This window comes from Globicephala melas, chromosome 11 (genome assembly GCF_963455315.2).
Source record: "Globicephala melas chromosome 11, mGloMel1.2, whole genome shotgun sequence".
Taxonomy (NCBI): Eukaryota; Metazoa; Chordata; class Mammalia; order Artiodactyla; family Delphinidae; genus Globicephala; species Globicephala melas.
In genome coordinates this window covers 16480717-16507836 of record NC_083324.2, presented here as the reverse complement: position 1 = coordinate 16507836, position 27120 = coordinate 16480717, and the positions used below count along the sequence as shown (strand labels likewise).

The 27120-nt window shown below is 39.1% G+C and overlaps 1 protein-coding gene across 2 annotated transcripts in view; it reads right to left on the bottom strand.

Moving 5' to 3' along the window:
- The window catches only part of CNTN3 (contactin 3), a 362773-nt gene that overhangs the window by 90777 nt on the left and 244876 nt on the right, over positions 1-27120 (bottom strand). For both annotated transcript variants that reach the window (XM_060308062.1, XM_030867739.2), the window contains exons 6-11: positions 11581-11784; positions 10017-10119; positions 9305-9489; positions 5257-5393; positions 3998-4127; positions 1330-1480 (exon numbers count right to left, since the gene is read on the bottom strand). In XM_060308062.1, the coding sequence (XP_060164045.1) occupies positions 1330-1480; positions 3998-4127; positions 5257-5393; positions 9305-9489; positions 10017-10119; positions 11581-11784 (910 nt within the window). The remainder of the gene's footprint in view (positions 1-1329; positions 1481-3997; positions 4128-5256; positions 5394-9304; positions 9490-10016; positions 10120-11580; positions 11785-27120) is intronic.

Genomic DNA, 27120 nt, shown 5'->3' with positions numbered 1-27120 from the left:
TATCTTACAGTTTGGGAGGTCAGAAGTCCAGTATGGGTCTCAATGGGCTAAAATCAAGGTGCTGTCACGGTTGTGTTACTTTGGAAGGTCCTAGAATCATTTTCTGCTCCTTCAGGTTGCTGGAAGAATTCAGTTCATTGAGGTTATGGGACTGAGATCTCTGTTTCCTTGCTGTCAGCTGAGGATTCTCCCATTTTATAGAGGAGTCTGAAATTCCTTTGTTCATCGGCCCCCTTCTACCATCTTCAAAGCCAGCAATCCCAATCAGGGTCCCCCTCATGCTGGAAATCTCTCCTGCTCTTCTCTCATTACCATACATTTCTTTCAAACACTTCCTCTGTCTTCTTCCCCTTTCAAGTGCCCAGGTGAATACTTAAGGCAACCCAGATAATCCAATATAATCTCCCCATTTTAAGGGCAAACGGTTAGCAACCTTAATGCCATCTTTAACTTTCATTATCTTTTGCCATGTAATGTAATAATGTAAATCATATGTCTTCAGGATAAGGACATGGACATGTGTGGGGCCATTATTCTGCTTACCAGAAGCTTTCAGCATAATGCTCCAGCAGGTAGTAAGTACTCAATAAACAATAATGATAGCCAATACTTATGTTTACTCTATGCCAGGTACTGACCTAAGTGCTATACGGATATTTACGTCTTTTATCCACATAGCAACCCTCATAATGTGAAGTATGTGCTAATATCATCATAACCATTAACAAATGAAACACACAAAGTGTAAGTCACTTCGTGTAGCTGGCAGAAGAAAACAGATTTGAACCCCAGCAGTCTGGGTCCAGAAGCTGTGCTTTTAAGTAGGCCCCATTCTGCCTCTTCATTTTAAATATTATTACAGTAAACAGGAAATCAAGAAAGCTTCTGCTTAACCTAATACCTGTAAAGCTAAGTTATTTCAATATAGGGCAACGGCAAGATTGGTATTCATCTGGCGTATGCTGCCGTCATATATTCTCTTTGCCCTGTGATGCTCTGGGCCACCAGGAGCTGAGAGAGGGCCTGGGTCCAGGGCTCGCATTCCTTTGTCATCCCAGTTTGAGTCTTACCAGGCAAATGGGGAGGAAACTCCTTTCTAAAATATTCTATGTTGGAAGAGGTGAGATAAATCTCTGTTTCTAGATTTCAAAACCTGGTGAGTATCATCTTGAGAGTATTACAAACAAAAATACTGCTATTGCGGTTCTTGGAACACCTCACATTTTATTGAAATGCTACTGCATTTCACTTCATACTGAACACCTACTTTGGCATCACGATGGAAAGTGAGAAGCACATAAATCACCACCTTTCTGGACAACAGAATACCTTTCAGTCTCCTGTACAGGCACATCTCCTTTCTTCCAGGAAGAGAGCGCCCTGGGGGAAGCTCTGGGTTTACAGTCCAAGCTGACCTCGCTGCCCACCTGCACCTGAATCAACTTTTTCATCGGAGTCTTTGAAAAATCTGGAGCAGAAGCTAAAAAGGACGAAAGAAGAAAGAATGACAATTCCATGTCTGATTTCATTTCTTTAAATTCCCGTAAATTTCAAAGTTTGACTTTATGATTTTTTAAAGTTTCTTGACACATAAGATATCGGTACTTGATTTATTTGATTGACTGGGTACCACCTACAGGACGATTTCAATGCTTAAAAAGTAAGTCCTACCATTGTGTTTTCTGGCAAGTTCCAATTCCTGAGACAATTACTTTATATGAGAATTTTTAAAATTTACTATGAAGTTTTAAAATAGCTCAATCATGAGTTTATTAAAACTAAAAGCACTTAATAGAATCTTGAAAGTTTGTTCCATGAGGACAACAGTAGGGTTGGTCTCTCTTGTGACTTCAAGGACATAGATGTGGCACAGGGCCTGGCACTCATTAGATGCTCAGTATGTTTTTAGAATGAAGGCCGAGTACTGAATTCTTATTCTCGCGTATAAACAGTAACAAGATCTATTACAAAATTTTCACGTGGTTAGCTTTAACTTCCAAGTTGGAGAAATATATTATAACATGCATTATTATATTAAGTTACAATATTCCATTAAATACTATAATATGTAGAAAACATTATGCTGGCTAATAATGGATGGAATGCTGATCCTGAAACAATACCTGAACATTCAAGAGACATAAAAATGTATCATTTGAATTAAGTATGTTAACTCAGAAAATCATCCTTCCTTTTACTGCAAATGCAGAAAAAAGTTAAGAACCCAGTGCATTTCCCCAAATAGCTAATCCCCTGTCTTATGTCATATCCCAGTTAATATAACTTATTTTTTATAAGTGGAAATCATAGAAGGAATTATACTATATATATATATATATATATATATATATATATATATATATATATATGATTGCAGATAAAGAAGACATGTTATCCAAAGGTTGCTGCCCTTAAGAATTAGGATCCTGAGAGAGTAACTTTCACTAACACAAATGAAAAATACTTTTATATTTCAATGAAATCTTTTTTTTAAGCATAGATCATATATTTTCCCATATGAAAACCCCATGCAACACTGGGTAGGGACCCATCCATTTGAAAGATGAATAAACTATGGCTCATAAGGTTAATTTAATGTAAGAGCACAGCCACGCTTCGACTTAAGATGTGGGCAAATCCCACTTTCTTTCCATCATGACACCCTACTTCTCTGTCATGGATAACACTAGCCAGATTTTGAGTTGATGATCTGCCCCTCCCAAGCTTCAGTCTTCCTGGTGCATATAATTTGTTTCTTAACTTCCAGGCACCAAGGAAGACCTGTTTTCCTCAAACCAGTGTTTTTCAATGAGACACTTCACATTTCGGGCTAGACAGGACTTTGTTGTGAGAGGCTATCTTGGACATTGTAGGATATTTAGAAGCTTCTCTGGCAGCTGCCCACCAGATGCCAGTAGCACATGCTAGCTCCCTTCTTCCCCACCTTCCCCTTACACTGTGACAGCCAAAAAGGTCTCCAGAATTTCCCACTATCCCCTAGGGACAAAATCATCCCCAGTTGGGAAATACTGAGTTAGATCAGGGCCTTTCAACCTTCTGGCCATTTGGGTTGGACCAACCATGGGTACGTGACTCAAATCAGGTACATGGGGCCAATGACATGTAGGACTGTGACTTCCATCTGAACAATTAAGAAAGCCATCCTTCTGCCACTAGATTGACTGTGGTAATGAAAACAACATGCTGGGTAACATCATATGGGGCCAGAGAGTGGTGATGATGTTTGAGCCCTGGGTCAAGTCCAGCTGAAATCCAAATTCTCCATTTTAATAACACTGAGCAATAAACTTCCTCCCCTTCTCCTCCTCTTTCTCTCCCTCCCTCCCCCTTCCCCCCACCCACTCTTTCTTTCTTATTTATACATACTATGTTATGCTCTGACAATTTTGGTTGGACTTTAAGTCATTTGCATCTTAAACTGTTTTTCTGGACAACTGCCCTAAACATGATATAACATCTCCTTTCTTCTCCTATACCTAAAGTACAAGAAAAAAATAATTCATAATTTCAAGTACTTGAGCCTTGGTCAATTAAAGCTTTGGTCTGCCGAATGCTTGATGTTTTCAGCAGAGTTATTAAAGACAAAGACAACTCCTTTTGGATCAAAAAACTACTGATTTGAATTTTGATATTTACTTTTATGGACCAGCAACAGAGAACACCAGAGTCACTTATTCTCTTAAAAGGTACTACTTAGTTGGTACTGCTGGAGTTGGATAATAAGGATGTCTTAGGTCAACACACTCTCCCTGTTGCTTCTCTTCTTCAATCTTTGGGCCTTAATTCTGGTCATAATTGCTGCTTTCCCTTAGAAATCATTAAAATGTGTGCCTTGATTAGAAACCCTGCATGATTCTGCTGTGATACTGAAAATGCTATTAGATGTAGGAATCTAATATGAAAAGTATATATTTCTGCTTCTGGCAAGTATGGAGGATTTAAGAAAAAAAAAAAAAGACAAGAAAATTAGTCTTACCCACAACCTTGAGCTCAGCACTGGAATAGACGAGACCATGTTTGTTCTCTGCTATGCACTGGAACATGCCAGAATCGGTCACATTTAGGTTGGATATTGTAAGGGCACCATTTTCTATCTGTGTTCTCCCCTACATGATAATAAAAATGTCTTGTATGTACCATTTTAGAAGAAAAAAGATAACCACTGAATCTTGTATCAATCATACACAAACCTCCTTAATTTTTCTCATGGGATTAGGCAAACTGACCTGAAGTTTAAACGTTTCCCTTATTTGAAACAGTGAGAATTACTTAACATAACAGCTAGCATTGGAAATACTAATAAACGTCCTTCAATCAAAAAGTATATCAGTAAAATAAATAACAAAGCACAATGTAAAATATTGCAACTATTTCATTTTTCCCCGTGGATAAAGTTGCAGACTTTAAGAAATCTACCATGCTTCCCACCCCATCAACTGGAAAGGTTCTCACCAGTTTTTAAAATCATGCAAATTGAAGATATTATACATTATGTATTAAAAAGGGTTCTGGGAAACACATTTATTAAAGGTTCGCAGGTATTATGAATGGTTATGTGTAGAAATTTGAAGGAACATAACTTAGTACACAGTTTTTAAAAAGAGCAAAAATTACCTGGCTTGAGAAGAGAAGTGATTGAGAAAATAAGTACTCGTGTAACAAGGTAATGAAGTAATCGATACATTTATTCTCCAGAGGCCATGCAAGTTATCAAATACGAAAAAGGAAATTACATTCTACATTTTATTAATGTAAAGCCTTCTCTAATTTCAAAATGAAAAAAAATAGTGCAGTGGACCCTTGAACAACAAGGTTGGAACTAGGGCGGTCCACTCATTTGCAGATACTTTTTCAACAGTAAATACTACAGGACTACATGGTCCCTGGTTGGCTGCATCTGTGGCAGAGGAATTGAGGACACAGAGGACAGGCTATAAATTATACGAGGATTAACGCCTGCATTGTTCATGGGTTGACTGTATATCATTTTATGTACTAAATTCATAAAATCACCTTTTCCCAATGAAATTCAATATTGAAAATATTTCCTCCTTGGCACACTGAGTACTTGACTTTATCCTTTTTACCTCTGTACCACTTCTTAGATGAACGTGGTATGAACTGTTCAGATGAATGTATGCAAACTCACCAGTTGACTCTGGCACTGGTCACTAGGGAAGGCATTCATTTACACAAAGTGGGGACAGGGTGGATTAAGCAGGCATGTTACCTTACCTCGAGCACAAGGGCTTCTCCATTTTTCAACCATCGGTAGGAGGGTTTGGGCTTACCACTCGCTCGACATTCCCAGTAAAGACTGTCCTCCACAGCTATTTCCACATCTTTTATGAGTTGAACCCAATGAGGCTTTGCTGCAATGAAAAAGGAAAGAAATTCAAACCACTCCACAATAAAAAACAAATACTTTATCCACATAAATGGATATGACTATGGGCAATAACAGATTAACGTAAGCACAGTGGCTAAAATGATATTTAATTCCCTAAGTATTTACTAAGTGGGTATATGAAACATTTCTATATTTGAGGATGGATGTTACAATCTGCCTTTCCCTAAGTCAAACTCATTATGCTTTCTCTGTTTTTGAAATTCTGGGCACTGTATTACATTCTTCAGATGTCTATTAGTAGGAAAAAAATGCAGGTACACAAAACAGATTTTCTTGTCCAAGTGCATTTTTGAATTATGAGATCACAATTGATAACAACTTAATATGTGAATGACAGCAGATACTAGTCTAAATTTGCACTAAAAATCAGCATCCGTAGAAGAGAAACTTCTACAGTGGAGGAAAAAACTATTTCCTTCAATGTAGAAATAACTCTTAATTAAATACAAACTAGTGAACATCTTACGAACCTCTGTGCAAATGAAAGTGTACGCAGGGAAAGATGGAAAAATTGCTTCAATTTGAATCAAATGATGTTTTATGAAAAAGAAGTAACTCGTGCCACCTTAAATGATGTATGCAAATCAGCTGCACCAGGTTCATTTGTCATTTTTACTTACGTTTTAAAAGACACTTGGGAAATCCTTTTACAGATGAAAGCAATGTACCACTCATGATGAAAGTCATTCAATACTCATAGTATATTCAGCCAAGTCTCAGCTTGTGTTTTAGGCCCGAGACTAGGAGGTGAGATGTCTTCCTGGTTTCACATTGCATTATGCATGGGATGCGTACTTCGGGATTTACATTTGCATCCTCCATATGCAGAAACAGTTTATCTATTTCTATTTGATTTCAACCATGGGAAGGTTTGTCTTTCCCTTTCTATCTCATAAAATTGCTTTTTTTAATAACTGAAATTGAAATGAAAATATAGCTATTTCGCTTTTAGAGAAAATGTACCCATCTGAGTTTTACCTTATTTTGTTTTTTAAAAAATATAAACGACTTGCCCAGTCTGAAGTGTAGTTCAGTCCCAAATCACTCCTCTCTACTCTATATTAAAACACATTTTCTTCTTTCAGGAATTATCAGCCTCGGTGGATGGGGACTACAAATAAACTCACACATGATCCCTTGACTAAGACTCAAGTTTCTAGCAAAAATTTCCACTGGCTCCTCATATTACTGTTCTCCAAATGGGAAGATAATTTGCCGGACTAAGCCAATCCTGAGATTACAACTGGTACATTTATTGTGGTTTTTCCCCTTATTCCATCATATGAGATTCAAATATTCTACTGGACCATTTTTTACATGAAATATTAGAGCAGATAAGCAGAGAACTGTGCAGCATTTATTGAATATACTAGTCTTTTTTAAAAAATAAATTTATTTTATTTATTTATTTTTGGCCATGTTGGGTCTTTGTTGCCATGCATGGCTTTCTCTAGTTGCAGTAAGCGGGGACTACTCTTCGTTGCAGTGGGTAGGCTTTTCATTGAGGTGGCTTGTTGCGGAGCACAGGCTCTAGGCAAGTGGGCTTCAGTAGTTGCGGCAGGTGGGCTCAATAGTTGTGGCTCAAGGGCTCTAGAGCGCAGGCTCAGTAGTTGTGGCGCACCGGCTCAGCTGCTCCACAGCATGTGGGATCTTCCCAAACTAGGGCTTGAACCCGTGTCCCCTGCATTGTCAGGCAGATTCTTAACCACTGCGCCACCAGGGAAGCCCTGAATATACTAGTCTTAAGCCAGAACTGTAAAGTAGCTTTCATGAAACTTTCTATCTCATTGATTTCTTTTCTTTTTATCTTTTTTTTTTTTTTTTTTTTTTGTGGCTGGCCCACGCGGCATGTGGGATCTTAGTTCCCCGACCGGGGATCGAACACGCGTCCCCCACAGTGGAAGTGCAAAGTCTTAACCACTGGACTGCCAGGGAAGTCCTTCTATCTCATTATTTCTAATTTGTTTCTTAGGTACGTATCATATTACCTACATAATGGACTAAAGCAACAGTCTACCTCATTTACTAAGAATAGTGCATGATGTTGGTTGTCTATTGTGCATCCATTTCCTCTCTTCTTTATTTCTAAGATGACCCAACTTTTCGTTGAATTATCCTCTCTTCCATCACCTCGCATTGCCCACAAAATCCAGGGAAACCTGACCATATTCCATGTTCCAAAAAGAGGCTCTTACGTTGTTTATGCCAATTCTCCTAGCTGGTGATTGGTTTAGGAATGAACACGCAGCCAATGAGATTTGAGAAGTGAATTGCAAGATGTTTTAGAGAAAGGAAGGATGAACAAAAACTAATGTGCTAGCCACTGCTGGTAGCCATTCTGTGACTGCAAGGGCAACCAACATGCAGAGAAAGGGAAAAAGTAGATAAGGGCAGAAAACACACCACAGAGAAAATGTGCCAGGACCTGAATATAAGGCACATAAATGTCAACTTAGCTTTGGATGTCTTGTCATACAAGTGTTTTATTATTTGTGCAGGGTCACTGTTCCATACAGATAAAAACATTCCTATTGAAACATTAAGACAGTTGGAATATCCTGTGTTTTCCTGTCATGGTCACTTCTTACCCTGGGTCAGGTAGTGGCTGCTTAGAAAGGAGAAAATAAACTAGGACTTGTTTGCGGTCGACTTAGAGCTATACAGCCACATGGGTTAAGTGTCCCCAACTTATCTCCGTATCATCCCACCAACATGTAGAACTTGACACCTGGGAAATTCCAACTTGGTGCTACGTATTCTAACCTAATCCTGTTACAAGATGGGAGAGTTAGAACACGGAATGACTCATACTATTAAACCATGCCTCCATTTTGTTCCTGACGGATCCTATAACCTTACCATAAAATAAGTTTCAATCTAACCACACATAATGTACGCACAAACTTCACATTCTTTTGAAGGGGTTCGTAATAAGCTCTATAATTTTAGTATTTGTCTTTGCAAAGTTTTTCCTCTCTGAAACATTCTATATACTGTACAAGTTTGCACTGAAAATTATTTCAAATTCCAGTTTTTGAAATAAACAGAATATATTGCCATTTGCTTTTCACAAGTGTTCAATTCCTATTAGTTTTACAATGTTTCTAATGATTAAACTGCAAAAATATATTCACTGAGCTTACATGTTCCCATATTTAATAGTACATTTTGTAAAATCATTTATTTCTGCTTTCTAAAACCTGCTTTCATCAAAATACCTAGTATATTTTTTAATAAAAGGGATTTGAAAGCAAGTTTGGGGAAAAGGGATAATCTAATTTTCCTACAAATGGACTTTAAATAAAGGTAACGTTACTAACCTTTCTTTACCCAAATTGAGCAGTACATCAAATAACTGTGCTTACAAATTAAAGGCAGCAAACATGGTACACCTACGCTATTGGAAAGGATAGAATAACACTGAGGAAGTCAAGTAAGCCTGGGTTTATGTGGTTTGTCTAACGCAGTAATTGCAAGTTTTCCCAGTAGACAGTTTCTTTCTGCTTAGTGAAGACCATAAAGAAAGATACAAAATCCCATTTTCTAGAGGTAAGGGCAGATAGAAAGATCTCTCCTTGTTACGGTTAAGTGAGTAAATGGTTACTCTTAGGAATAAAAGTGAAATATTTCATTATCATATCAATCAGTTTAAAATGCAGTACGAGTATATCATGCCTCCAACTTCACTGCAAAAATTAATTTTTTAAAATTCTTTCCATGATAAATATCCTCATTTAACAAAATGTAGAACAGAAAATGCTGGACACTGGGATTCTGCTAAAACCTCCTACTCACCCCCACCCAGTCCCAATAACAATAACTTTTAGAGAGATCAAAAGTTAAAAATCCAATATGCCCAAAGTGAAGGCTCACCATAGTAAGTGAGACGCCCCCTGGCGACATTTCTTCCTCGTGAATTCTCAGCAATGCATTCATAGGAACCTGCATCTTCCTGTTGGAAGTTGGGGATTTCAAGCACACCATTGGACTTCCTCAATTTAATTTTAGTGGAAAAAGGCAGTCCGTCACTTCTTCTCCAATTAATCTGAGGTACAGGACTAAGAAGAAATTTTTCAAGTTATTTGCTATTTTAAACAGATGTCTGGAAGCCTTTTAGGCTTGACAAAATAAAACTTTCTTAGGATAGAACAAAAAAGGCACAGATTTTCAAATGCAGAACACAGCCAGTTGTCAGTGATACAAACCTGCAAATGCAAAGATTTATCTCTTTAAGTTGATATTTTAATAAAATAAACTGTGCATTTTCTCTAGTTAATTCATGATTTAGAGAAAAAAGTCTAATGTATACTCACTGTATTATAATACAACAAATGAACAAGCAAAAGAAAAATAACACCGATTTAGTTTATGAAATTAGGCAGACACAGTCATTCTCCGTAAATCTCCTTTAAAGTTTCAAACTAAATTATACATGTACATTTCCCCTGTATTTTAATTTTTTCTTTGCTTCTAAATGAAAGAAAATTTTAGAAAAGAAGGAAAAGAAGAGGCTGTTAAAAGCTATCTTGATCTCTTACAGCAACCTAATATTTTAGCGTATCGGTATAAATGTTACAAAACTTACTTTCCAAGGGCAAAACATTCCAACTTCACAGTTGAACCCTTAGCTGCTGGAAGAGTTTCTGGAAACTGAACTTCTATTTTCGGTTCATATTCACCCATCACTCCTGTGAATCCACAATACAAAATTAGTGGTTTCAACGTTTCCTTTGGAATTGTCCCATTTTTCTTAAAACTTTTCTCTTTTTTTGCTCTGTTTTGAACTAACTCTTCCTTATGATTTGAATTACTCACTAGCCGTCTGGTAGGTACTTTTAGAAGCAGTGCTACCTTGGGCCAAACTTGCGACATTAATAAATATGTGGGAACTTTGGATTCCGTGATTCCTAAGTTACAGCTTAAAGAGCAGTTCTGAGAAAACCACTAGGCCTTTTACATTATATAAAACGAGAGGCTTTTTTATTCTGTATTCAATTTGGACATTTCTAGTCAAACCGAAATATACAATGTATTATGAGTTCTTAAAATATCCTAAAGAGCAAAAATTATGGGAGGAAATTTACTTAATGGTACCCTGGTAGCACAGACACCAATCTTAAACTAATTGACTACCAGGAGACAAGAAATGGTAACTTAATAAATGGGAAAGGTCAAATTCAATTATAACTGACTGGAAAGTATTTTGTGGCCATGGCATTGTGCTGTATCAGATACGGTTTTGCATAAGTGGGACAGTTACCCAAGCTTCCAAATCTGCTTACTCTGCAGTTCATGGGCTCCCTTGAAACAGTCATTGAGGGGCTGAAGAAACACCTGTTTTCCTTTTTTCCCCTCCAGTTTTATTGAGGTATGACTGACGAACACTGCATGTACTTAGGTTGTACAATGTGATTTTTTTAGGGCATACAGTGTGATGATTTCATATATGTACACACTGTGAAATGATTACACCAGGCAAGTTAACACATTTAACACCTCACAATTACTATTTTCAATTTCTAAAATTAACTTTTTTTTCTGTAGTGAGAACACTTAAGATCTACTCTCTAAGCCAATTTCAAGTACACAACACAACGTTACTATATAATCACTACGCTGGTGAGGGTAGGGGAATGGGGGAGATGTTGGTCAAAGTGTACAAACTTTCAATAATAAGATGAATAAGTTCTGGGGATCTAATGTACACATCTTTTCTTTTAATTTTCTTTAGAGATGCTTTTTAGCCTATAACAAAATATCCAAAGCTTTAATAACCTCAAACTGGCAAAAATAAGGACTGCTGACGTCACGGGAACGCAAGGTGAGCCCCAGGCTCAGAGGGCCTTGCGTTTGGCTTAATGACCTATTGCCACCATCTTGAAATTCTTCATAATTTTTGAACAAGTGACTCCTCATTTTCATTCTGCACTGGTCCCTGCAAATCAGGAAGCCAGTCCTGAGTAAGAATTATGTACAGGGACCTATGGTTGACGGAATCATTTTAGCCATTGTACTCATAAATATTTTTTCTTCTGAAAAAAACCAAAATGATAATTCTTCAGGATATACTTTTCACTTCTCTCAATTTGTTTTTTCTTGTATTCGCAACAGCATTTCCACTCAGAATTGCCCCTTGAAACATTTCCTACCATCAGAACGTAGCACCAAAGGAGTTGGAGAACCCAGCACTCTGGCGTTTGTCACCATACTAGTCACCACACACGTGTAATTTCCCACATCCAGTGGTTCCACCTTGGCTATGTAGAGGTGGCCTGTCTCTTGAGAGACAAATCTCCGACTATCTTCTTCGACAAATGATGGATATTCATTGAAGATCCAAGCATATGATAGTTCTAATAAAATTTTTAGAGAAAAGAAATTCCATCATGAAGGAAAATTTTCCACAGTATATTAAAAATATCTGAAATCACCTTTACTGCAAAGCAATGCTGAGTGCTTTTATTGCAGGTCATGAAGAGAAACGGTTATGAGACATGATGCTGTGTTCATTCTAAACTATTATGGAGGTCACTGCTGATTAGCATTCTTCTGGGAGCGATATTATCACTGTCATCATTATCGCCACTCCAGATACCTCCTAACAAGTATCTTTGGCTTCAGTCTTGCTCCCTTTTATTTTTTATCTCCATACTACATGTCCCATGATCTTTTAAAATTACCAATCTCATCACGTCAACTCCTGACATAACACTTGCAGCAATTCCTCGGTAGTCTCTGGAATAATGCAAAATTGCTTAACATGAAAATGAGACCCTGCATGGTTAGGCCCCTGCTTATGGCTTTAGCAACTGAGAAGCCCAATACTCTTTCTTGCATCTGGGTTTTTATATATGCTGCTCTCGGAGGCTGCAGTGTCCTTTTTCTCTCTCCAAGGCTTCTTTCCTTTTCAACACCAAACCCCATTCTGTCATAACTTCCAAATGTTTTTCAAAGCTTGGTTCCAACATCATGAATCACCTTCTCAGAGAAGTCTTCCTCAACCCTCATCCTCTGAGTAAGTGCTTCTGTACAGAGCAACTCTATGCTTATACTACTTAAAGTACTTACCACTTTTTATGCAATGATCTATTTACTTATCTGTCCTCCCACCACTTGGTAAACAAATAATGTCAGATTTTATCCTGCCTGCTTTCTCCTCCTAAAATTAGCAAACTGAAACATCCAAGAACATTTAACAGTCCTCAATAAATATTTATTGAGTTAATTACGTTAAAATTATGCTACTATCTCCTACGTCAGGTCCACTATTAGAGTTTTCCTGAACTTTGGGATCAAGGAAAACTAACTTTCCCCAAAGGAACTGTTGTTTTCCTCCTCTGAGATAATGAGGACTAAATAATACTATGCTGCTTTGTTCTAGATGCCTATATTTTTTAGAAGCAAGTTGTTATTTAAGTATAGTTATTGTGGTTGGTTTATTTGATTCCTTCTTTCTGTGGCCCTATTTTCTTTTACAATTCCACTAACCTTATGGCACTGGTTCATACTGTAATGCTTTTCCAAGAGAATCTTTAGAAAATATATGTAATCAAAATCAATTTTAATGAATAACAAGTTCAAAAATGTATTTAAAGCATAATTCCGATGGTGAAGGGTCTTTCTGCTTGGTAGAGGGGGACAGTACGTCAGTACAAAAATACAGTGAGATAATGTGTCAGGACTGGGTGAGAGTTCCTGTGGGGTTCAAAAGGAAGGAGCGGTGACATTCTCAGGACTGAAGAACAGGTCTTAAAGAACAGGTGAATATGAAGGGATAAAAGTGCTCCAGGTGGAGGGAAGAGCATGTGCAAGGGGAACAGGGTAAAGGGCAGTTAAGTACCTGATGGAAATGAAACATGATTGTGCCTCTCTTCCATGTTCAAAGCAAATTCTGATGATTTCCAAAGGTTAGCAGGTCAATGGCATACTGTGCAGATGTTCAGAAACAATGGTTTGTAATCTCGAACTGATCTTTATGTCATGCTATCATATCAGTAGAGAGTTTCATGAAATTCCACTCAGTCATGTGATAGATCGTGAAATCTAAATTTGTTTGTTGGATTGTATGAAAAGAAATGTATCTCAAACATCCACTCCACAATTGGCTTCCTGTCTACCCTGATGGTGCTTTCTCTTGCACTACTGCTAAACAAACCACAGAGTTGAAGAATGCTGGTAAGGTAGGCTTAATGTGTTCTGGGATGGTTAAAACTGACAGCTGTAAAAGCAAATAAACCTTTAGGCTCTTCCCTTGGCTCTAAGTATCCAGTCCCATCCCAACATTCCCCATGGCCCCATAACCTCCCCTTGCTTTAAAGGAAGCAAAGCAATCTTATTCTTCCAGAGTGTTCTATTTATGATGTGAATATGACTGTACCTCTCCCTTTAATCCAGGGTGAGTAAAACATCTACTGCTCCCTGACATAATAGATCTTAGCTGGGTATAAGAAAAAGTCAATCTTATTAAACTAGTTTATACTAAAGTGAGAGTGGCTGCTGGAAAGAAACTGATTCAGAAATCCTAAAATCTAATAAATTCATGAAAGAAAATATTATACAGCAAGAAGAATGTATGAACAACAGCTACATGCAACAACTTGGAATAAATACTACCTATGTAATTTTGACTGAAAATGTTCGATACCAAATAAAACAAGACTGCATTTGTAGTATTTCTTTTAATCCCAAATTAAAATGGATACTACTTAAATATTGTACTATTATTATATTGTTAAAGAAATATTGTGGCAGCTTTGCCTATATGACCCAGTAATGACTGTTAAGAGAAGTAAGGGAAGGATATCAAAATTAAAATCATTTTAAGGCTGCTCCCAAAATGAGCGTGAAGTAGCGCATATGTAAGAGTCACAGAGTGGACTGTGGTAGACACGGAAGGGTCCCAAGTAGGTCTCGCTTGAGAAGAACCTACTGCATGGCACACAGTTAACCGATGGCCTCCAGCCACTCGTGCAAGCGTGCTGTGGCTGCACTTCCCCAGGTTGCTACCTGCTAATGGGGCTCCAGGGGGGTGTTAATGCTGGCATTCCTGCAGGATTCCTCATAAGGGCAACTACGGCTTGAGGACTCCCCAACAGAAGGGCCACAATATTTTCAGAACTGTGCTGTGCTCTGGCATTCTTCCTGCGCAAGTTTTCCTCCCCTCTCTGTTCAAAGCTATCAGACCTGAATCTCGGTCTGAGTCTCCCTCTACCCATTTCTGCTCGCTCCCCCCTTATCCTTCACAGGCACTTCCTCAGGTCTTTCTTTTTTTTAATGTCTGATTCTCTGATGCCATCTTGTAGTCTCCTCAGGGGACCTGAACTGACATGGTGTTGCTGAAATTGAGTAACACACTCGCCTGGGTATTAAAAATTGCCCCTCCCCTTGGAGGAAATGTCTGTTTTCACTGAGTACCTTTCGGATAACTGTCCCTCTCCCCAACCTGCATCCAGATAGTCCCCTCACCTCATCCCCCAAGCTCTTCAAATATACAAACCAATCCCTGGTTGATTCTTAGTACCTGCCCTCCAGACAAGCCCAGATAAGTCAGCATCCCAGAGTCAGTGTAAGCCTATCCTGAGACCACCACCCCATCCCCCAACCCCAACAAGCAAAGAAGGAAAAATTCCACCATTGACAGAAAGTTCATCTTTCTCTGCTAAGTTACTGAGCAGAAGCCTTAAACCACTGGCTTACAATGGCCTATCTATTGGAATATGATGTAACTAGAATAATACAATGGTCTTCCTCCACTGTTTCTTCCAAACGCATCCTCAGAAAAGTAAGAGAAAAAAAAAAGATCTTTAACTAACAACACAAAAAACTACCTCTAAGGTTTTGAGCTGGAATAAGCAGAAGAAACAGGAAAATTAGGAAGAAAAACCACTCTGGGGATGGAAAAGGTTGTACTGAAAACAGATTTTGAGACTCAGGCAGGTAACCTAGAAGTAAATGCCCAATACGTGGGTAGAGACATAAATACAACTTTAAGAGAGAGCCTGGGCCTAATAAACATAGGCAGAACAGTGGCCCCCAGAAGAAGTCTACCTCCTAATCCCTAAAGTCTGAACATGTTACCTGGTGGGGCAGGAGGGACTCTGAAGATCTGATTAAACTAAGGATGTTGAGATGGGAAGATTATTCTGGATTATTTGGGTGGGCCCAATGTCACCATAAGGGTCCTTATAAGAGGGAAGTCATTGAAATGACATGTAATGTCAGAAGCAGAAGTTGTAGTCAGAGGAAGATATTTCAAGATGCTAAACTCTTGGTTTGAAAATGAAGGAAGGGGCCGTAAGTCCAGGAATGTAGTTGGCTTATAGAAGCTGGAAAAGGCAAGAAAACAGATTTTCCTCTTGAGCCTCCAGAAGGACGGCAGACCCGCCAACATCTTGATTTTCCGTCAGGTGAAACTGGTTTTGGACTTTGGACCTTCAGAACTATGAAAGAATAAATTTGTGTGTTTTAAGCTACTAAATTCATGGTAATGCATTACAGCAGCAATAGGGAAATAATATACATGGCAGAGGCAGTCTGCAGATGTGATCAAGTTGAGAATCTTGAAATGGATCTGGGAGGGCAAACATGTAATCACAAAGGTCCTTATGAGGAAAAAAGAGAGACGGGAGGGTCAGAAGTTTGACTAAGAAAACAGAGAACAGGGTGATGGGATTGCTGGCTGGGGGCCAAGATTGCCAAGGGATGCGGGCAGCCTCTAGAAGCTGCAAGAGTAAGGGAACAAAGCCCTTGATTTTAGCCCACTGAGACTCGTGTTGGACTTGAAGGGGAGCAGAATATACCACCACAAAATATGTCTCTTTGGCAAAAAGATCATTTTAAGTTGATGATTTTTAAGAAGGAGCCGACAGAAAAAGCTCTGAAAGCTTGAGTAGAAATTACACTTTTTAAAGAGACGTTTACATTTTTAAGGGGAATCTCTGTTTGTAAGGATGCCTGTCTCCCTGTACCAGGAAGAAAAGGATGACTAAACTCTTCTCAATGGAGAAGACAAGAACTTAAATCTGCATAACCACCTTACCCTTGTTTACTGTAGTTTTCCTGACCACCTCCCATAACAGGCCTCTTCCTCCCACACCCCAACATTTTCTTTTCTTTTATATTTAAGGTGGTGGCTTGCGCCATTTCAGTTATCCTGGGTAACGCCTATGTATATATGAAATACACACACACACACACTACATATATAAATATAAATATATAAATATATAAATATATATATATATATATATGGAGAGAGAGAGAGCTTGGAAGGGTAGAGGGAAAATTATTTTTCCTCCTCCACAGGTTTCTGACCTGCAGGACTATAAGATAATAAACCTGTGGCATTTTGAGCCTTGAAATTCGTGCTAATTTGCTGCAGTGGCAACAGGAAACTAATACAAACAACGATGCCAGCTAACAATGAAGTGTTCACTATGTATCAGGTACTAAGTGCTGTAGACACAATTTTCAAAGAAAAGCAAACAACCAAGGACAAAAAAGTGGAGAAAGCCTCCGCTCCTAATGCCTAGGGAAGAATTAGATTTTACATAATCCGTTTATAAAATCAGTACAATTAGGGAGGGGTAATTCCAAAAGTGGCATCAAACTACGATAACCTCAAAGCAAATCAATTAGTGACTGATCGTTCTGTACAAAGATTCAGACCCTTAAAGACGTATGGAAAGAGGGCTTCCCTGGTGGCGCAGTGGTTGAGAGTCCGCCTGCCGATGCAGGGGACACGGGTTCGTGCCCCGGTCTGGGAAGATCCCATCGTGCCGCGGAGCGGCTGGGCCCGTGAGCCATGGCTGCTGAGCCTGCGCGTCCGGAGCCTGTGCTCCGCAACGGCAGAGGCTACAACAGTGAGAGGCCTGCGTACCGCAAAAAAAAAAAAAAAAAAGACTTATGGAAAGAAATAAAACCTGTAATGAAAGGTACACAGAATTCTGTAGCACTGACCTACGTTTCTTTATAGATTTTCTCATTGAGATGGAACGAAATATAAGTTTTATGTCTTAGAGTGAAGAGAGAGAAGATCTGCACTATTTCATGTATTGCTTGCATGTCTTTGTTGAAATATATATGGCATCACTCTGACTGAAAACATTAGAAAATCATGTGATTTACTGTGTTCTGAATAAGGTAAAAAAATACCTGCCGTAATACTCTCAGAGTTTATTCATCATAAAAATCTGCATTTGCAATAAATATTAATTGTATACTGCAAAGTAACATATATATCAAATCAGCATTCTTTGGAGACTTTTCAACATCATTTTATGCATGATGATAAATAAAGAGCTATAATAAAAATGATAATTTTATATACTCAAACAAGCTAGGCCTTACAGAACCCTCCCCAGCCTCCTGTGTATAATGTGCACGAGCACATTGTCCCAAAACTTCTGGGCTGCTGGACATTCTATTAACAATGCTACATGAATATTGGGAATGTGAAATATTTTTTACTAGAGGACGAAGAGGTTTTACCAATCAAAGCCATAAATTAACAAAATGGAGCACTGAAACTCTGCTTTCTAAAAAGTAATATTTGATGGAGGACATCACTCCTCCAATCACATTCCTTCCTGCGTCACTTAAGTGTAAGGCCAGTCAGATTTAACATGAAACATGTCACCTTAGTGTTTACCTGGAGATACATTAATACACATACTACTGACATTTAAGGGTTTACTTCTAGTTCCATTATAAAATTCTATTGTGAGGGGTATCTAATCCTTTGTATAGGCATTTTCTAGAAGAAATTCTGTCAAATAAAATTGCAGTTGGGCAAATTTGTGCAAGTAACTTTGGCAGTCTTCTGTGGTGCCAAGTGGGAAGTCTGACCTGCTTTTTAAATATTTAAACATATTTAAGTATGTTTAAATAAAACATATTTAAAAGGGTCTGAGAGCTTGCTTGATGTCATCAAGATTTTTATCTTGATTTTAACTGATTCATACAAGTTGGGAAGGAAATTTTGCTACAGAGCTTACACATGACACCACACTGATGGAAGGTCTGGGACACACTCAAAAATCTAAAATATAGAAAACTGAAGACAATTTAAGTTTCAAAGAAGAACAGACAGATCAATGGTTAGGAATGAAAAGTCTGTACCTCGAAGCAGAAGGGGTCTATCACCACTTCTGTCATTTCAGTGTCTTGTCTTTCAAAAGCTTTTTTGTAAGTTGTTGCTTTGGTGACAATATTATTTATATAGGTTTCCTTGCTTAGCCCATAAAGGTCTGCCTAATCCATTCTGATTCAGAGTACTAACAAGCCTGGCTTGTTAAGGTTCTAAGATTAGGAGAACAATGATCAGGGAGGGAAAACACTAAAGGTGACATCTCTTTCCTCCTTTCATACTTGGGGGACCATGGGTCAGCAAGGAATGACTAGGAGGTCAAGCCCAGACGGCTGCCTGCTTTGTAAACTACATCTTTTGGAACAAACTCACGCACATTCAATTGCTATTGTCTAGGGCTGCTTTCAGGCTTTAAGAGTAGAGTGAGTAGCTTCGACAAAGACTATATGGCCCATGAAGCTTAAAAGATTTATCTGATCTTTTAAGAAAAAGTTTGTTGACTCCTGTTCTAGGTTAATATTATCTCCAGACCAAATTATGAGTTTGGCAATCTTTTAAGATCCCTTGTCTTATTTATTTTTCCTCCTCTTTTCCTTATAGGGCTGTCATGTTGTCCTACCTTTGTGAAAAAATATTTCACAAAGGTCATGCGAGACCGTTAGCCTCTTGTACTCCACATTTCTTTGTTCCTCTCTCTTGCTTTAGTCGCTACCATCAGGGACTACATACCAACCATTCCACTGTGTAATAGAAGCTTCCAAGAAATAATGCAGCCCTGTGACCACCACTTTTAGTTCTACTATTTTCTTTTAGGAATGGGGAGTATCTTCAGTGGGTACCCACATCTTCCATCACATTCTGACTGGAGTAGGCACTGACATCCTTGTCTCATTTTTAGGCTTCTGCCAGGGAAGCTCCTCTCCTAACAAGGGCCTTCATCCCTCTCCTGGTACCTCGGCTGCTAAAACTGATACGGTGCCAAAGTGAAGCTCTTTCTTCCATATTTGTTGAGGCAAAAATGTGTGGTGCCCTCTAGAGGCTATTTGTATTTTTGCTTGTATATACACATTCTTCCTTTCATGAAGAACATTTATTTATTTATTTTTCCAGTGACCCTCCTCTCTCTCATTCTTAGTTCAAGTTGTTTTGGTGGGATTGTCTCCTTGCTGCAAGGAAATTTCAAGATGAGGAAATACAAGTGGGAGCTTGACACTCAATACCTGATGCCTAGCAATGATTTGGGGTTAATGCGGAGACGGACTAGCAAAGACACCGGCAAGCCACTTAATGACATACTTCCTTCGCAAGGGTGCTGAAGAAGCAAGGCATTGCTACAGAAAGTGGTTCAGACAGACATTCATTAGAGAAGATGAGATCTAACAAGGACAGGATGGAGTTACCGTGATGCTTTATAAAGACAGGACAAGACCTTCATGCCACAGACCCAAACTGCAGTTACTTATTCCCCAGCTCGTATGAGGACTTGCTGGTATCGTGCTGACACTCAACTCAGGAGGAGTGCCCCAAAATGGCAGATTCAGAACTTAAGGTAGAAGAGACTTTGGGAATATAATGCATTTCTTCTGGGCTTCCTCATTTTTATTATTAAAATGTACCTTTCCAGAGGAGTACAGAGACCCTGAAAATGTTAGAAAGCGATTTTAAGATCAGCTCTAAACCCAAATGTTGCCAACACTAGAAGCTTCGCTGCCACCACCTGTTTGTGCAGCTAGAAGAAAATGCTTTGTAATAAACACATTTTTGCACGCTGCTACGCTCGATACAATGTGCACTTGGGTGCACGCATCTTAAATAGATGCCAAATCCTTCTGGCCAGCTTTGCACTTGCTTCATCACTTATACTGAATAATAGACATTTTTTTTTATGACTTCAGTGACAGTAAATAACATTTTCTTTTTAAGTGCAGTCCAGGAGAAGTGAAAGAGTCCTACTGCTCATGCGAGTGCTAATTGGAGCCAATTATAATTTGATTGACCTGCCTTGCTTATTAAAATGATATGCAAAATTTACACTGCCCTTGCAAAATGGAAATTTTCTTCACTACAAGTTAACTGTGAGAAGCCCACCCTTTAATGAATCCAAAGGTGGTGCTTCTGGGTTATAACTCGCACATCAACTCTCAGAAGCTAATTCCAGAGAGGGATTTCACTGGGTTGCAAATAATACAAAAGAAGTCTACGGAGGGGGAAAATGTGCAACAGAATAAATGAAATAATTAAGGGCTAGCGAATAAAGAAGCAGCATCACAATAACTCTGTCCATTCCTCATAAGGTCTCATTTTCTTTTATGAAAATTAAAATGATTTCCTTAAGGAATGTCATGGGGACTTGCTATTTCCCTTCTTGCCTTGTGGGTGATTTTCTAAAGCAGAATAAATGTTCATTTTCACTGGTAAATAGAAATGAAGTTATTAGCAGAAGATAAAGTCATTCTGCCAAGTCACAGGGGTCTTCCAAGTGGGGACAACAAATGAGTTCTCAGGAAGCTGGAGAAATTAATGTTTCTCCTTCCCTCCCTGTCCAGCCTCCAGAGACACACACAAACGCACACTCAAACCCACACTCTGTCATACACACACACACAAAGTGGTACTACTACTTACCTATTAGTAACATATCAAACTGTTCATCAAAATAGGGTTAAATACCATCTAAAAATATATTTTAAAATGGATCTTCCCGATCTAGCTCTTTTGAATAACACACTTTAGAAAGTGGTGGTTCCATTATAAATTATACCACTAAAATAGTCCTAAGTCACCTGATTAAAAAAACAAATCAAACCAAAATCAAATGAGTCCACATCACATAAATATTTGATTATGGACGGATGTGCAATTATGCCTGAATAACTGAAATAAACATGGTGACAAAAAACAAGGCCCAGAGAAATCCATCACCAGAAGTAATTCCCTTCCTTCAAACCTGCAGGGCTCTATCCGTGCCAGTTTCTTTAGGCGCTAAAGGATATGCTCTGGAGATTTCACAGCCACCTCAGGTTCAAGTCAAATACAGACAGTAGTTTGCAGGCTTTCAGAAAAGTGATAGATGACAGAGTCAGACAAATACCTTTTAGACCACTTCACGTTTCCCTGCCTGCTATGCTAAATAACACGTGTATAAAGGCATACATCGCTTTATTGAGTTTCACTTTATTTTGCTTCGCAGATATCCTATTTTTTCCACATTGAAAGCTTGTGGCAACCCTGTGTTACCTGTGTCTGTTGGGGCCATTCTTCTAATAGCATTTCCTCACTTCCTGTCTCTGGGTCACATTTTGGTAATTCTTGCAATATTTCAAACTTTTCATTATTATTGTATTTATTATGGGGAACTGTGATCACTGATCTTTTATGTTACTACTCTAAGCGTTTAGGGCATCCACATAAGACAGCAAGCTACTGGGGCCCAGGGCAGGCCACCCCAAAATATGCCTCGATGGCATACTGATTATTTTGAATTAAATTAAATGGCCAATGCAAGAGGTACACTCTGAGCCTCTCTTCTATCTCCCTGAAAGCAGAAAATACATTTCTCAGGTGAAAGGTACATTCCCCGTATCTGGAGGTAGAAGGACCCCCTTATCACCAGAGACAGGAATCCTGGGCCAAGAGGCCTGTATAAACAAGCCTTGTTCCTTCGTTATTTTACTACCCCAAGCCCACCCTTTAAGTTCTTCACTAATGGAGAACCCAAAGCTGAAGTTTCTTTGCCCTGTCATTTCTTCTCAGATTTACTGTTTCTCTTTCCAACACTTATAACAGCTGCTTGTTGTGGCTACTTCTTAGGCCCCATTTCTATGAGGCCTTTGTGCACATGAATCAAAATGTGTTTCTTTCCCTCTTGTTATTCTATCTTGTGTCAATTTTATGATTAGTGCAGCCACAAGAACTTAAGAAGAGTAGAGGAGAGATATTGCCCCTACCAATCTGTGTTCCGACTGCACCACCACCCACCCACCCCGCCATTTGCCCGTCTCTCTCCCTCTTCTCAGGCCTCCTTCTTTCCTGAGACACAACAGTATTGAAAGTAGGCTAATAACCCTACAACGGACTCTTAGATATTCAAGGGAAAGGAAGAGTCACACGTCTTTCACTCTAAATCAAAAGGTAGAAATGATTAAGCTTAGAGGAAGGCACGTGGCAAGCTGAGACAGGCACAACTTCTTGCACCAGTTAGGAAGTTGTGAAGGCAAAGAAATGGTTCTTGAAGGAAATTATCAGTGCCAGTCCCTTGAATACACGGATGATAAAAACGCAAACAGCCTTACTGCTGATATGGAGAACGTTTTTGCGGTCTGGATATAAGATCAAACCAGCCACAATATTCCCTTACGCCAAAGCCTAACCCAGAGCAAGACTCTAATTTCTCTTATATGCTATGAAGGCTGAGTGAGGTGAGGAAGCTGCAAAAGACAAGTTTGAAGCTAAAAGAGCTTATTTCAGGAGGTTTAAGGAAAGAAGTCGTCTCCGAAACGTAAAAGTGCAAGGGGAAGCAGCAAGGGCTGATGCAGAAGCTGCAGCAAGTTATCCAGGGGATTTAGCTAAGATAATAACTTAAAGTGGCTACACTGAACAACAGATTTTCAATGTAGATGAAACAGCCTTATGTTAGAAGAAGATGCCACCTAGGACTTTTATAGTCAGAGAAGAGAAGTCAATGCCTGGCTTCAAATCTTCAAGGGACAGGCTGACTCTCTGGTTAGGGGCTAATGCAGCTGGTGACTTTAGGTTGAAGCCAATGATCATTTACCATTCTGAAGATCCTAGGGCTTAAGAATTACGCTCAGTCGACTCTGCCTGTGCTCTGTAAAGGGAACAACAAAGCCTAGATGACGGCACATCTGTTTATAACAGGGTTGACTGAATACCTTAAGCCCACTGTTAAGACTTACTGCTCAGAAACAAAGACTCCTTTCAACATATGACTGCTCCTTGACAATGCACCCAAGAGCTCTGATGGAGATGTACAATGAGATTCATGTTGTTTTCATGCCTGCTAACCCAATGTCCATTCTGCAGCCCACGGATCGAGGAGTAATTTCAACTTTCAAGTATTATTATTTCAGAAATACATTTTGTAAGGCCACAGATACCATAATAGTGATTCCTCTGATGGATCTGGGCAAAGTCAATTGAAAACCTTCTGGAAAGAATTTACCATTTTAGATGCCATTAAGATTCATGACTCATGAGAAGAGGTCAACATATCAACATAAACGGGAGTTTGGAAGAAGTGGATTCCTACCCTCATGAGTGACTTGGAGGGATTCAAGAGTTCAGTGAGGGAAGTAACTGCAGCTGTGGTGGAAACAGTGCGAGAACTAGAATTAGAAGCCGAGCCTGAAGATGTGACTGAACTGCTGCAATCTCATGATAAAACTTTAACAGATGAAGCGTTGCTTCTTATGGATAAGCAAAGAAAGTCGCTTCTTGAGAAGAAATCTACTCCTGGTGAAGATACTGTAAAGACTGTTGAAACAACAACAAAGGATTCAGAATATTACATAAGTTGGCTGATGCAGGCTTTGAGAAGCCTGACTCCAATTTTGATAAGAAGTTCTACTGTGGGTAAAATGCTATCAAACAGTACTGCATGCTACAAAGAAATCATCCTTGAAAAGAAGAGCCAATTGATGAGGCAAACTTCATTAAGAAGAAACTGCCACAGCCAACCCAACCTTCACCAACCACCACCCTGATCGGTGAGCAGCCATCAGCATCGAGGCAAGACCCTCCACCAGCAAAGAGATGATGACTCGCTGAAGACTCAGAGGATGGCTGGCATTTCTTAGCAATAAAATGTTTTTAAATTAAGGTTAAAACTTTTTTTTTTAGAAATAAAGCTAGGACTCCCCTAGAGGTCCAGTGGTTAAGACTCCACACTTCCACTGCAGGGGGCGTGGGTCCGACCCCTGATCGGGGAACTAAGATCCCGCATGTCGCGTGGTGTGGCCAAAAAAAACAAAGTTAGTAGAAATAAAGCTATTGCACACTTAATAAACTATAGCTTAGTACAAACGTATCTTTTGTATGTACTGGGAAACCAAAAAACTCGTGTGATTCACTTTATTGCACTATTTGCTTATTGTGGTGATCTGGACCAAACCCGCAGTATCTCTGAGGTCTGCCTCTAGGCAGTTCTACTGACAATTGTCCCTAAAATGCAGTAAATTTTATGGTTACTAACTTTAATTAATTTCTTTCCTTTTGCTTTTTTCAAACAAGAAACAATGATAACAGAAGTGTTAAAGAGCACTGGCTCTTTCTTTTTGGCTCTAGATATATTTACCGGAAACAACACGAAGAAATACAAAACCACCATCTGCTCACTCTTTCAGACATTTCTCTATAAAGCGCTTCTAATCAAGGAGACAGGTTTCCTCTTGAAAAGGAACGGCAGCAATCATGTGAGTATTCTTCAGCCAACATGATGAAAAGCTTTTCTTTCCAAGAAGCAAATATGTAGATCCTCAGTACAAAAGCATTAGATCTGGCCTTGATCAAAGTCAAGAATAAACTTATCTAGAAATTTTAATGTGCTTGACATAAATGTTCATTGATCCTCTTTCAATGAGAGGGATACTGAACTTCATTCCTTTAACTTCTAATTCAATATTACATCTTCTTTTTATTCTCCCTAACAATATTGCTTTTTTTTTTTTTGCAGTACGCGGGCCTCTCACTCTTGTGGCCTCTCCCATTGCGGAGCACAGGCTCCGGACGCGCAGGCTCAGCGGCCATGGCTCACGGGCCCAACCGCTCCGCGGCATGTGGGATCTTCCCGGACCGGGGCACGAACCCGTGTCCCCTGCATCGGCAGGCGGACTCTTAACCACTCTTAACCACTGCACCACCAGGGAAGCCCATGGGGGCATCTTTGAAAGAAAGAAGTACTTCTGCATTGAGTCCTAGGATTTGAAGTTTAAACTTGACTTTCTCTCATCCTAGGTATGTGCCTTTGGTAAATTCACTTAAAATCTCTGGTCTCAGTTTCTTCTCTTATATGAAAAATGACAGGGTCACATAAGATTGCCCTGGATGCCAACCTGTGGGTTGTATGAGATTGCCCTGGTTGCTAACCTATAGGATATGGGTTCTTTGGGAATTGTGAAATTGCCGTAAGATTAGAGAATCCACATGCATCTACTTGATGGGAGAGACCAAACAAATTTTACACTACAAAATATATAAACAGATCCTGCTGTTTAAAATGTGAGAGCCATACTGTGATTAACAAAAACATATATTCAATTAAAAAGTGTTACTGAAGTCATCGTGACTTTTGGGTATCATGTACTTTCTCAAAAACACAAAAAGCAATAGAAATAGCTGAGTACTTACTGCGAGCCAGATACTGCTCTTAGCCAACTTAAACATATTACCTTATTTAATCTTCACAAAAGTCTATGAGGCAAGTACTATTAACATACATTTTACACAGACGAGGCAACTAAGACAATTAAGGAAGTCCCAGGTAATAAGTAACGTTAGAAGGATTTGAATCCAGGCAATGTGCAACAAAAGCTAACCCACTACACAGGGCTGTCTTCTCTGTGTAGTGTCTAAATGATGTGACAATAGTAGAATTTTGACAGTTAAGAGGAATCCATAAATTCAAAAGGGTTGAAGACTATTGGTATTTCAGATTCCTTTTATCCCTTAAATATTCTCCTTTACAAGTTTTATTTCTTAAGAAAAGACAGTCTAGGGTAGAGGTTAAAAACAAAAGTTATTGGAAAAAACAAACAACAGCAATAAACCATGACTGAGATCCATCCCTGGTTCTGGTACCTAAAGCTACGTAACCAAGGGGCAAGGCTCTTTTCTTCTCTACGCCTCAGTTTCCTTGTTTGTAATATAAAGATCATAGTAGTACCTACCCCATAGTTTTTGTTGTGGATTAGTTAAGAGATACATACAAAGTATTTACAGGCATGCATGACAATTAGTGAGGGTTCAATAAATGTTTGTGGCTATTGTTTTGCTCTTGTTTGACTGTCCTCTGTGGGGATCCTACAAAGAAGTTAAACACGCAAAACGCAGATTTTGTGGAGGAAGCAGAGAGGCAGGACCGCATAACACAGACACTGCAGCCCATCCAGATGCAAGCAGGAAAGATGTCATTTTCACTGGCAGATCTAGGGAGCAGATCAAACCAACTGGAAGTGCTTAAGATGCTGGTAGCAGAGGGCAAGGCAAACAGGGCTCAAACAAGTGTCTATGCTTTATGGACAGTGAGAAGCTCTAAAATGAGGCCGTGCACGAAGATGTTTGACTCCTATTACCAGCTAGGTTGAGCGGTGCGAGTTGCTTGTTGACAGTGTTTTGATGTACTTTTAGGAGACACTGAGATATGCACTGCTGGATATATAATTACTAACACGTATGAAAAACAGAACGGGAACTTGGCAAGAATAAAGTTTCCTCAAACAAAAGAATGGACAGAACTGGACAGAGCAGATTAAAATCATTATATAGCACAACCAAGATTAAAGTTTACTCTGAAGAGAAAATATAAGCCAAGGTAAGTGTGCTGAAAATCTCACTTGAAAAGAAAGGTAATAGGAGCAAATGCTGA